The sequence below is a fragment of the Vombatus ursinus genome, unplaced genomic scaffold, assembly GCF_900497805.2.
Source record: "Vombatus ursinus unplaced genomic scaffold, bare-nosed wombat genome assembly UNPS02014818.1, whole genome shotgun sequence".
Classification (NCBI taxonomy): Eukaryota; Metazoa; Chordata; class Mammalia; order Diprotodontia; family Vombatidae; genus Vombatus; species Vombatus ursinus.
This window is the reverse complement of record NW_020954596.1, coordinates 31,245,807-31,259,433: the sequence shown is the minus strand read 5'-3', so window position 1 is coordinate 31,259,433 and position 13,627 is coordinate 31,245,807. Positions and strand designations below refer to the sequence as shown.

Sequence of the window (13,627 nt, the reverse complement as noted above, 5' to 3'; positions counted from 1 at the left end):
CAAATATAATACATATATTACTTTGGCATACATGCTTTAGTTTGGCATACATATATAATTGCCTTGTGACACAGTTCAAGGTTAACATACTGGTGGAGGCTCATGTTATATCATCTTGAGTAGTGTAGACTCACAGAGTACTTTAAACCTGTAGTAGTCATTCCCTGTGAGATCCAGCCCTCCAGTCTTAGTTGGGGTAGCCCAGAGAGGGTACTGTAATTATATACACTTTTCATTGTGGTTAATATGCCAATTTGTTTGGTTTAATTATTTCCCTTTGTTACAAGGGAGGGCTCTGAGTATGTGTGTAGGTTGTTAATTGGAAAGTGACAGTGATCGGTAAAAAAAATGAGACTAGAAAATATTTAATATGTAAAAAATAATCAAAAGAAATAGGCATTTTAGTAGTTTAAGATTAATTGGTAAGATTTTCAGGAAAATTTTCTGTTTTCCTCAGAGTACTTTTCTTTCCTTCTCCCTTTTCTTGGTATGTAGGTATAACTTAAAGCAAAAATTATTTTTCTGCTTTTGTTTCACAACTGAGTTTTTTTCCCTTAGCTTTTTTGAGCAAAATATATAGCATTTTATAGAATTTACTTTTTCAGTGACTTTGTTGATAGTAACTAATGATATTGTGTGTGTGTGTGTGTGTGTGTGTGTGTCCTTAATTTCTCTCTACAGTGCCTTAACTATTTCAAACATTCAGGCAGGATCCACTGGAAACTGGGGCTGTCATGTGCAAACCCGACGTGGAAACAACACCAGAACAGTTGACATTGTGGTATTAGAAAGCTCTGCCCAGTACTGTCCTCCAGAGAGGATAATAAACAATAAAGGTGATTTCAGGTTAGTCATGATGAAATCATTAAAATAATGTGATTTGCTCTTAATCTGCACTGCCTTGGGTATTAATTTAAAGTTACTTTCTCTGTTGTTTTCATTATTTTGAGTAGTTAAAGGTCAATTATGTAGTATTTTAATATATTTAAGTAAATAAAGCTATTTCCTATTAAAGCACTCATTTGTTATTGTTGGATTATTGTATTTTGAAACCATAATTTGAAATAACAGGTTGCTTATAAATTGTTTCAATATTATGAATAAATTTGTTTGGCCAGAGGAAGTTATGGTATTATGTAAACTTAGAGTCTGTTTTGGGTTATATTTTAGTACTACTGTACTTTAGCAAATAATCTGATTATACTTTATGACAACTTAGTAACTGTATATTTCCTGAAATCATAAGAAACCCAAGCCTATTATTATGTGAATAATTCCTATATTTCTTTTTAAAAATATTTTATTTTTCCCCAATTACATGTTAAAACAATTTTTTACCTTTTTTTTTTTGTTTTGTTTTGAGTTCCAAATTCTATTCCTCCCTCCCTTCTTTCCCCCTTCCCAGAGATGGTAAGCTACTTGATAAAGTTTATATGTGTGCAAATCATGTAAAAAATTTCCACGTTAGTCATTTTGTACAAGAAGACTCAAACAAACAAACAAAGAATGAAAGAAGAGAAAAATAATATGCTTCAGTCTCTATACAGATACTATCAGTTCTTTCTCTGGGAGATGGGTAACATTTTTTATCATAAGTCCTTCAGAATTGTCTTGGATCATTAGGTATTGCTGAGATTAGCTAAGTTATTCACAGTTCTTCATCATAGAATTTTGCTGTTACTGTGTACAATGATCTCCTGGTTCTACTTACTTCACTTTGCATCATTTCATGTAAGTCTTTCCAGGTTTTTCTGAAATCATCCTGCTTGTCATTTCTTATATTACGATAATATTCCATCACAGTCATATGCCACAACTTGTTTAGTCAATCCTGAATTGATGGGCATCCCCTCAGTTTCTAGTTCTTTGCTACCAGAAAAGAGCTGCTATTAATATTTTTGTACGGATAGATCGTTTTCCCTTTTTGATGATCTCTTTAGGATACAGACCTAGTAGTGGAATTGCTGGATCAAAGGGTATGCACAGTTTTATAGCCCTTTGGGCATAGTTCCAAGTTGCTCTCTGGAATGGTTGGATCTATTATTTCTTAATATAATGCTAAAACCAGTTTGATAAATTATTGTTTTTAACCTTGTTTTTCTCTCCATATTGCCTAGTATAAGTCCTGATAACTCCCCATATGGACTATTACAGTAACTTTCTAAAAGATCTTCCAACCTACATTTATTCTCCCTAGCATCACTCCTGAATCAATCCGTTACATCAGAACCTGATGTTTGTTGTCTTTGAATAAAATTCATATTTCTTTGCATGGTATTCAAGGCCATCCACAACCTGATTTCTAGCCATATGTCATACTACTTATGCTTCAGGCAAATTAGATTATGTAATGTCCCCAGCCACACTCCACATTTTTCTACTACTGTGGCTTTGTTCATCAGATTCCTTGTGACAGGAAATACTCCATTTCCCTGTCACTGTTGTGTTTCTGTCCTTTGTCCCCTGAGCTAAAAAAAATACCTTTCTCCCCAACACACCATGTAATATACATATATGTGTATATATTTGTATGTATATAATATGCAATATCTTATAAAATTATTTGATAGTTATAATGTAATATGTAATATATAATATACTATATATTCCATTTATATATTTTTAATTTATGGAATAAAACAAACATTTCTTTAATATAGTACAAAAAGAGATGATTGCACATGAAACTGCAATCCACTATGTACAACTTGTTATTCCTTTTAAATATATAAAAAAGTTTTCATGTAAATTTCTTTACATATATTCTTTAGATCATTAACACTTATAATGTACTATAATACATAGTGTTAATAGTATTTTCTATATATATATCTGATAATGAGATAGATTATTTGCTTGCCGAGGCTGAGCCCTCTTTCTGCACATTCATTTGATCCCATTCCCTTCTGACTTAAGCTTATTTACCTCTCAGTCATTGCTTCTCTCTCTTTAATTGTCAGCCTCTTTTCTAATAATTCCTTCTCTTGCCTCCACATATGCCCAGGTCTGCATCTCCTATCCTTAAAAAGTCTTTCACTAGACCAAAACATCCTCTCAATTTAGCCTCCTGTCATGATCTTTCCTTTCTCAGGCAAACTTAGACTTTTGGAAAAAACTTTTTATACCTGTTACATCTATTTCCTTTGCTCCCTCTCAGTCCTTTGTAATCAAGCAAGCAATTGCTGATTGAATAGCCATTCAATATTAATGATTATTGAAGTGTTTTTGTTATTTATAGCTTTTCCATCTAACCTTTTGACTAATTTTGAGCTTTAGTGTTCTGACACTATTCTTATAGGAATATTCCTTGCTTTTGTAGTCATACTCCATTAGCTGCCTTTTCTTCTATCTTTAGTCTTTTTATTTTTCATATCTAAGTTGATTAATAAGTTCCTTGTATTTCCAAACTGGTCTCTTTAGATAACTTCTTTCCTTATCATTAGAATTGATTCATTTTGGGTTTTCAGAATATGATTCATGAGTTTCCCATTTTTTGTGGGTTTAATTTCCTTGTAGGATTTTAGAACATTGTATCCTACCTATGCTTTTTTTGAATTTCTCAATCTCAGAATTTAGAGCTATGTTAGTCTTTCTTTTCTCAGTTGTGTCGTGAATTCTCAGATAGAATGTAAGCTACCCCTACTCTGTGGGTTCCCTCTTACTTCAGCAACCAGCTTCTCCTTGTTAGTCAAAATAAGATCTAGAATAGCAATTTCCTTTCTCATTTGTTCATGCTTTAAAGTATGTAGTTAAAAATGTAAACCTGGAATCTATTAGTTTTTCTGTTTTTGATTCCTCTTAAATGAGAAATAGTCTTGAACAATTTCAATTTGATTTTTTTTTGTAGATGAAAGACTCTCTTGAACTGTCTACATATTTTTTGTTTGAAGTTGAAGTTCTGAAGTGTGACTTGTTTTTTGATAGGTTAAATTTGTCTCTCTCTGATTTCCTATTAATTATCTTGATCTGTAACTTGCCCTCCGTTTCTAAGGATTTTTGGAAGTTACTTTAGGTATTAGATCATTTAATTTTAGCAAGTCCTTCTGGGAGACTTGGAATCCAACATTCTCTCTTCAGATAAATTTACCATGAATAGGATTCTTCCAGTGTTGCTATCTTTTGATTCTGTTCTGACAAATGTCCTATCTTTTTTTATGTTTGAGTTATAAAATCAGCATTTCTCATATCTAGGGTAGCTATTGTTTTAGAGAGTTTTCTGTCATAAGATCTAAATTGTCTACTTACGTGGCTTAAACTTAAAAAAAAATTTCTTCTTTGATAACTAATTTTTGGTATTCTATCCATCCTTATTTTTAAATTTGATTCTCTCTTGGGAATCATTCTGGTGTTTCTTTCCATTTCTTTCCATTTTTCTTTCTGTCTTTTTTCTTTTTTGTTTTTCTTTTTTCTTTTTGGTTGGAGTCATCCTGTTGGTATTGCTTTCTTCAGGGATTTTTGAGGCACTGTTCTCACTATATAATATTTATTCGTTACATTTTAGTCTTTTCTAAAGATTGTTGCTCATTTTCCTGTCTTTTATCAGTTTCATTGTTGACTGATTTGAATTGTGGCTGGACTTTTACCCATCCTTTCACTTTGCCTTATTGGCCAACAGCCACTTCTATTCAAGATATCATTGTAGCCCTCTACTGCTGGATTCCTCACCCCAACCACCACTATTGCATGCTTTCTCCTATCAATGCTATTAGCATTGGGAAACTTCACCAAGTGTACTGTGTTTGTCTTCTTGTTGGTATTGGGTTACATGTTGAAGAAGTGGCTACTTTTATTTAATATCTTTCATGTTAATCTTGACTTCTGGACTAGATATAGCCTATCCAAAGTGTTCTGGGCCAGACTTGAATCAGGCCAGTTGGATGGTTTAGGCTTTGAACAAAATGTAGCATTTATAGACTGTCTCACACTTAGCAATAGCATGGAAAGAATACTCAGTATAACTCTGGTTGAGGTAGAAGCAGGAAATGTGCCTAGTCAGAAGGGGATATTGACTAGCATAGCAGTCTGAGGGGCACTAACTGCTCATGGGCTTGCCCTTTTATGCCTTAAATGATTTGGGAAACTGTGAAAAGCTTGAACCCTATTACCCCAAACCAGTCAATTTGTAGGGACAGCTTTTAGGGAAAAACTAACTCAGTCTATGTGGAAGAGACCCTGATTGATGGTATTCCCATCACCCAAAGCAGGTTCAAAGTAATTTCTAAATTATCTTAGTTAATATTTTATTATTTGTCAAATATTTTTCTCTTTTCTAGCAATGAACAGTATGAATTTGCCATATTTTTCCTCTCACTTAGCCAGTAGAACATTAGCATTTTGCTAAATTTATAAATTTATATAAAATAAATATAAAATTATTATAAAAAATTAGCATTTTGCTTTCTCAGAATAATAACTTGTATTTATGTTGTCTAATTTAATTCATGAAATATCTATTAAACTACTGCTATGTGCAAGATGCTATACTAGGCACTGATGACATAGGTAGATCAGGCCTCGTTTTCAAAGCAGTTAGTCACTTGCCCACAGTTACATAGCTCCATACAAACCACGTATTTGAATCCAGTTCTTTCTTTATCCAACTCAGCATGTTGCCTGTCATGATAATTATATGTTCCACTTAATTTCATTTATTTCATTGCTTTCTAACAAAAAAAAAATTTTTTTCTATATGAGTATCTTAAACTTTCTTTTTTGTCAGCAGAAACTTTAGAAATTCTGTTGTAGCTGGTGATAGTGGTGTTTACCTCTAGCACTTGTTTCTTGGGAAGCTCAGGCTCATGGATTGCTTGAGCTGAGCAGTTCTGAGTTGCAGTGGGCTTAGGCTATTGGGTATCTGCCCTAAGTCCAGCATTATTGTGTTGAATATCTAAATGGGGCATAGGGGGACCAGGTTACATGCTAAAAGGGAAGGGCAAAGTGACTCAGGTCGGAAATAGAAGGTTAAAGCTCATGTGCTAGTCAGAGTCATTGAACCTGTGAGTGCCAGTGCACTTCCAGCTTGGGGGAGAGAGGCTTCGCTTCCGCCCCCGCTACTAACCCCCCACATCTATTCTTTTTGATTAGTATTCATTCTGTTTAGAAATTTTAAAATAAGTATAACATATAGCTTGAGAAGAAGTGTATAGACCAAGTGACTTTTTTCATTGTTCTTATATTTAGTTCTAAAATGGCTTTTATTTGTTGTCATAGTGCTTGATTATCTCTACCGTTGTTATGTAAATTTCTTTTAATCCTTTGCCCTCAAATCTCCAGGTGGCCTAGAACATTGGCAGGCATTACTGCCTACCTACTGTGTACTCGTAACACTCCTGGCAGTGGTATTTATCCTGGAAACCCACAGGATGAGAGAAAAGCTTGGCGCAGATGTGACAGAGGGGGCTTTTGGGCCGAAGATAACTATTCCCGATGCCAGTATGCAAATGATGTCACCCGAGTTTTGTATATGTTTAATCAGGTAACTGATGTATTTTTCATTAAAGTTTATGGAGCATTTTCATCTGATCCAAGTAAATAAGAATTTCTTCCTCAAATGAGTATATGCTACTTATAATCTAGCTTTACAAAATCATTTCAGTCAGACTTTTATTCTCATTGATCTTCATATATAGTATACAGTAGACTTTAGCATCCTTCCTGAAGTGTTTACCCTTCTCGTCTCTGCTCCTAAAATTCTTAGTTTCCTTTAAATCTCAGCTCAAATGGCATCTTGTGCCTGGTTCTCCATGCCCAGCTACCAGTGCCTTCTGTTCAAAATTACTTTGTACCAATTTTGTTTATGTGTGAGTTACAGAGGGACACATGTCATCTGTGGTGCTGGGTGAGCTACAGACACTTGTTTCCCCTGGTTTTGTTTCTTTCCATATCTCCTAAAGCAAAGCACATGGCAGGTACTTAGTAAAATTTCATTGATAGATTAAACTAATAATAATGAAACTTTGATGAAAAAAGTTTGTTTTCCTTATGGCTGGGCCTCAATTGTGTTTCTGAATGAGGTTCCATCAGTTTAGCTAAGTTTAGCACTGCTGTTCATGTACCTGTTTATATACAAGTTGATCTCTCTAATGAATGAAATGTCAAGGCATTAGTGCATCCAGTTCCTTATAATGGATGATAAACTTTCTTCATAAAGGAACACAATTTTTTTCCATTCTGTATGAAAATTATGAATCTCTACCTAGAATATTTTTCTCTTTCTGAAATTAAATGCTTCCTAACCATAAAATTCCCAAATGTTCAAATGCAGTTATAACCCAGTAGATTCAACAATTTAAGATAAATATAATTTGAGTAGTACGTGGGGTCTCTTTGCTGTGAACCTATTTTGAAAATATTTCAAGTTGCCATGATACCTGGGAAACCCTATCACACACATTCATAAATAACACATAGTGTACAACATTTTATTCAGAATAGTAAGAAATAGATGATCTCTTTTGCTCTTCAACAAATTATTCAATGGATTAGGGTTTGATAACCTTGGATGTTAACTTTTTGCAAAATAGTTTTAGTGTAGTAAAATTCAGTGCAACAACTTTTGAAACAGAATGTCTTCATGAGCTGCAGTATTAATATACTCATCCCTTCCTCTCCATAGTCTAGAAGACAATAGACTTTGGTTTAGTTGTAAAAAACTGCCATTGTTGTTAGGGTTCTTTTTAATTTTGTAAGAATTCTTCTTCTCAAACCAACTTCTAATCTAAACTTCCTAATTTTCTCTCCCATCTATTCCCCTCCCACCTATTCTCCTCCCCTCCCCTCATTTCCCCTTTCCTCCTCTCCCCCTTCTCTCCTCTCCTCTCTACTATCATTCTCTCATTCACTCAGCCAGGAAATCTTGGAGTCATCTTTGACTCTTCTTTTATCCCCTCTCCCCCATATTCAATCATTTGATAAGTTTTGTTACTTTTTTAAAAAACTTTTCTCAAATTTATCTTTTCTATTCCCACTGCATCAGTCCTTTTTCAGGGCCTTATTATCTTTCTTTTGGATTTTTGCAATACCCTCCTAATTGATTTTTGTGTTCTTACCAAGCACAGATCATTCTTCATGGCACCTCCAGATTAATATTCCTAAAGTACCTCTTTGATTTTGTGTCTCTCTACCTCAAAAACAGTCAGTGGGTCCCCATTACCTATAAGATAAAAGTTAAAATTCCTTAGTCTGACATTCAGGTCCTCACTTTATCTTTCTAGCCTTTTATTTCTTAAAAAGATCCTTATACCCTAATAAAATTATTTATTAGTCCACCCCCTATCACATATCTTTTAGCTTCTGATTTCAGTGTCATTGCTTATATCATCTCTATTTTTAATATTGTCCTTCCCATCTCTTACAACAGAAGATCCTATCCATCTTCAGGGCTCAGATCAAATGTCATACCCTCTATGAAAACTTGCCATAGGGCCCCAAGAAAATATTCCATTGGAGAGACTTTGTTTCTAGATTACAAATCATTAGATTATGATGTCTGGAGTTTGGATGAGTCTCATCCCATCCAGACTCTAATAAGAGCTCGTATCTAACTAAGACAGACTTGAAGGATTCTTGTTCTAAATGAGATGATGCTCCTGCCTCAGTAAATACATATCCCTTTAATACTGGAATGGGGTGTTCAGGAAGTCCTAAAGAGAAAGCTTCTCTTGCCAACAAGCCTTCATGTTTATAGCATGTTCTCAGTAAAGGAAAAAGAAAATTCTACCTCTCACCCTGACTTCTGCACAATCTTTACCTTTCTACCCTCTATTACCTTCTCTAGTCTCATGTATAGGTTGTTTACCATACATACCTACAGGAGTTTGGTGAAGCTAACTGGAAGAGCCAATTGTTAAATTTCATTGTGAGCATTTACACTTTAGAAATCTGCAAGCTACAAATTAGTACTTGATGTATTGTTTTGCTGCTTGTCTAGGCTTAAGAAAATGATAGAGAAAATGTTAATAATTCAGATTAAACTTAGAAGTTTGTTTAACATTTACCAGCATACCTCTGCATGTCCATCAGTTCTCTCATCTGCCATGGTTTGATTTCCACATACAGTTTTCCTCATGCTGTCTTTCTCTTCTGGTAAGACGTCCCTGACTTCATTCCTGACTACTATATTGCCCCAACCACTGGAATTGCCCATTCTTGGCTCATGTTTCTTCTGAGAAATATCCTTCTTGTCTCTAACTTGCCTAGCCAATGCCTTATAAGCCAGTCTCAGTATTTATTCTCCATTCATCAGTGATACCTTTTGTGCCTGACCTAGCCTTCACTTTGCTAGAGGAAGAATTCTTACCTCCTCTCTAGAAAGTGTTCTTGGCTTATCCTGCCACAAAACTCATATTCCCTCATTGTTAAAAGGAATTTCTTCTTTTCTGAAATCCTGTACACTTGGTTTGAATTGCTCATTGGTACTTATACTGCCTTGCTTCATAGTTCTTATATACTTGTAAACTTCTTGGTATCAAGGACTATTTATATTTTATATATTTCATATTTATGTAACGCTAAGATCATTTCCCAACCAATAGGTAGGCTGAAGAATTTGAAGAATTTTCAAAAGAAAAATTGCAGTCAGTAAATGGTTACATGAAAATATGTTCCAAATCATTAGTTGTATGTAATATGCAAATTAAAATGCTTGAGTTTTCATATTGTACAGTATAATTAGCAAAGATAACAAAAAATGGAAACAGTTGATATTGGATAGATTATTGGAAAACAGATATGCTAATGATAACACTGTTGACTGGGTTGTGAAGTGCCTAACTTTTCTACATTTCAGTTTGGACATAGTCTTGAAAAGTGAATAAGCTATCTATACCCTTTGACCCAATGATCCCATTGTGGGTATTATACCCTAAGCAAGTCAAAGATAGAAACTAAATGTCCAGTACCTATTAAGATACTGATAACAGTACTCTTTGTAGTTGTAAAAAAAAAATTGGAAAAAAAGTTGAGTCACTATCAATTGGGAAATGTCTGAAAAAAAAAACTTATACTAAATTATAATAATAATAGAATATTATTATGAAACAAAAATTACAGATAGGAGGAATTCAGAGAAACTGCAAAGATTTGTGTGAACTGATGCTGAAGAAAATAGGTAGAACTAATAGAGTAGTATGCACCGTGACTATAAGGATATAAATGAAAAGATCACTAAGAGGAAGTTAAATCCTAAGTAATTGAAAAACCAATTGAAGTTTCTAGAGGGTAGATGATGAAGTATACCTCCTCTTATAGGTGCTTAAGTAGGTGGGACTACAGATAAAATATTGTATACTGATATTTTTACTTCTTTTTCTTTGTCCCATCGGAGGGTTCATTTTAGAGGAAGTTGAGAAATGACTATGTTGTAAAGGCAAAAGGCATTAATAAAACAGATTTTAAAAACTATTTCTTATTTTCCGGAGGTTCAGGATACTAAGCTTATTTATTCTACAAGGTGAGTAAATTATAAAGTGTTTTCTTGTAATGTCGTTTTTGGAGCTGAAAGGCAAGAACTGAAATTTATTTTAATGCAGGAGTAGTGTTTTTCTTGTTGTTGTTGAGTAGCTAAATATATTATTTGCTTCTTATTTAGATGCCCCTCAATCTTACCAATGCCGTGGCTACAGCTAGGCAGCTTTTGGCTTACACTGTGGAGGCAGCAAATTTCTCTGACAAAATGGATGTTTTATTTGTGGCTGAAATGATAGAAAAATTTGGAAGATTCACCAAAGAGGAAAAATCAAAAGAGGTATTTTCCTAGTTCAACTATATAAAAATGGAAATTAGAAATATAGCACTCACAATTTGGAACTTCCTTTTCACATAGCTATTAATTTTATTATTTTTTAAATTCATGTTTTATATTAATTTTCAATTTGAACAGATGGTGGACTTTTTTAATTCCAAGGTCTTACTTTTGAGGAAATGTCAAACCTATCATAGTGAACTGATTTTGAAAGCTATTTGACTCCCCAACCAACAAGGCACCCAGCATTGTCCTGGAAGAATCCAAGAAACAAACATTAGTGCCACCACACCACATACACAGAAGCCCTAAAGAGCCAAGACTTCTCATTTGTTCTCACAAGATTTCTGTCTCCAGTCAATTGTTGTCTTATTTGCCCTAATGTAGATTCTAGGAATTGAAAGTATATGGTATCAGTGCATAACTTGTAAAATCCTTGAAAAAAGAAATCTAATCTAAGGAGTTTTTTGAAATTCCAAGTCATGTTCCCATAAAGACATGTTTTAAGAAGTCTAGGTGGAGCTTTCTCAAGTTTTAAAGTGTGATTTTAATGGGATCATTTTAATACTGTATACTGTTGTATACTCATCAAAGTAATATTTTTTGTTAAAACATAAGCTTCAGGTACAGAGACAGAGTTTAGAAGTTACTTAGCAGTAACTGGAGAATGTTTGTTTTCAGTAAATTCAAGAATCTGATTTTGCTGTATCCCTCAAGATGGTATTTAGGTTATATCCCAGAAATTTGAAATCCATTCATGCAATTTATAGGTTTCTTCTGTTATTCAGGGCACCCAAGGTATCAAACTTTTTAGGTGCTGAAAGACTTCATACAAATAGTTTGCCAATAGCCATAACTGGTCCTAGAGCTTTAGAATGTTAGAACTAGAAAGAACTTAAAGGAATTCCTAGAAGGTCTCAGATTTTATCATTATAGAAAACTTCTAGAATGTAAACTTCTTTCACCAAGACAAATAGACAACCAGCCTACACCTTAAGGAATTGTCCAAGGAACATAGAGATGACATTCTTTCCCAGGGATTCTGAGCTAGTAAATGACAGACACAGGAGGAGTTGAACCTCAGTGTTTCTAATTTCAAGACCATAATTCTATTCCTGCAACTACTTGTCCTGTGGAAAGAAACTGGTTGATAATTTATTTCAGTCCTCTCATTTTACAGGTGTGAACATTAAGGATGGGCCAGAAAAAGTTAAGTGATCTGATCTAGGTTACACAGCTAATTAATTAATGGCAGAATTTGTCCTAGGTCAAAGTTTCCTAACTATTGTTGTCTAGCCCATGTTTCTCTATTGTGGCTACAGGGATTTCATGAGAGATTTTGTCAAATGCTTTGCTAAAATCTAGGTAAATTATATTTCTAGCATTTCTCTAGTATGTAACAGTCTAGTAACCCGGTTTAAAAAAGGAAATGACATTAGTCTGATATGACATTCTTAATGAAGTCATGCTAGTTCTTTGTGATCATCATTTCCTTTTCTCAGTATTCAGTCACCTTGTAAAGTTGTAGAATTTTTGCCAGCATCAAGTTTAGTATCCTATAGTTAGTGAACTTCATTCTCTTTTCCCTGGCCCCTCACCCTTTAAAAAAAAAAAAGAAAAACAACTGGACATGTTTTTGCCTTCCTCCAGTTTTGTGGTATTTCTTAACTTTCTCTACCATCTTTCAAAGATCACTACTTCAGTTACATCTGTCAGTTTCTTCAGTCTCCTAAGATGTGGTTTGTATGGGATATGGGTACTCCGTTATTTTCTTCTTTCTTTGAAAGCTTTTTATTAATATCTTTTTTGTTTTTGTTGTGTCACCTGGATTTCCTTACATTCCCACACTCACCAGAGCCATCCCTTCTAACAGAGAACTTTGATAAAAAGAGAAAGAGAAAACAAATCAAGAAAACTGATTAACATTAAAAAAAAAATGATACTATATGTAGTGTTCCACACCCATAAACCAGCTGTGTAATGATGTGGGAGAAAGTGTCTTCTCATGTCTTTTCTTGGGGTCTAGCTTGTTCACTTTTTCCCCCGAGGCTAGGTTTCCCATACTGCCCAGGTTGGCAGTGAAGGGGCCATTCCTAGGCTCACCACATTGACACAGATTTTTGTGGAGACACCTTTTTGGCGTAGCTCACTAGCCCAGAACTTCCCGGCTTAAGTGGTCTACTTAAGTGACCTTCACCCTATAGCTGAGGCAATGGGTCGGTGCCACCACATGCGGTCAAGCTTGTTCTGTATTATCTTGCACCATTGATTTTTGATGGTTTGGTGGTTATTACAGCTAGGTGACATAGTGGATAAAGTGTTGGACTCAAAGTCAGGAATATCAGAATTCAAATTCTTCCTCATGTGCTTACTGACTACATAACAGTAGGCAAGTCACTTATCAGCCTCAATTTCTTCATCTTTAAAATGCAGATGTTAATAGCACCTATCTCACAGGATTGTTTTAACGTTCAAAATGAGATACATTTGCAAACCTTAAAGGTCTACATAAAAGCTAGTTACTATTCTCGACATTCACATTGTTATAATCATTGTTCATATATATAAAAAATTTTTTCTAGCTCTAATTATTTCATTTTGCATCTGTTCATATAAATCTTTCCATGCATCTTTGTGTGCATTATTTTCATTGTTTCGTACAATGTGGTAGTATTCCATTATATTCATGTGCCTCAACAAGTTTAGCCATTTCCCAGTCTTCTTATCTGACAAACTGTATTTCTTCATTCGGTCTGAATGGGGATGCTCATTTGGGTATAGAAATCTATTTCACCCTATAGCAAGGTAGGAGGGGAAGGAGATAAGAGAAGGTGGGGGTGGGGTTGATAGAAGGGAGGGTGGATGAGGGGAGACAGTAGTCATAAG

The 13,627-nt window shown here is 34.4% G+C and overlaps 1 protein-coding gene across 1 annotated transcript in view; it reads left to right on the top strand.

The window, feature by feature from the left end:
- Positions 1-13,627, top strand: part of ADGRA3 (adhesion G protein-coupled receptor A3) — a 141,102-nt gene that overhangs the window by 66,113 nt on the left and 61,362 nt on the right. Inside the window, exons 10-12 of the mRNA XM_027836611.1 lie at positions 682-846; positions 6,274-6,475; positions 10,589-10,744. Of these exons, the coding sequence (XP_027692412.1) occupies positions 682-846; positions 6,274-6,475; positions 10,589-10,744 (523 nt within the window). The remainder of the gene's footprint in view (positions 1-681; positions 847-6,273; positions 6,476-10,588; positions 10,745-13,627) is intronic.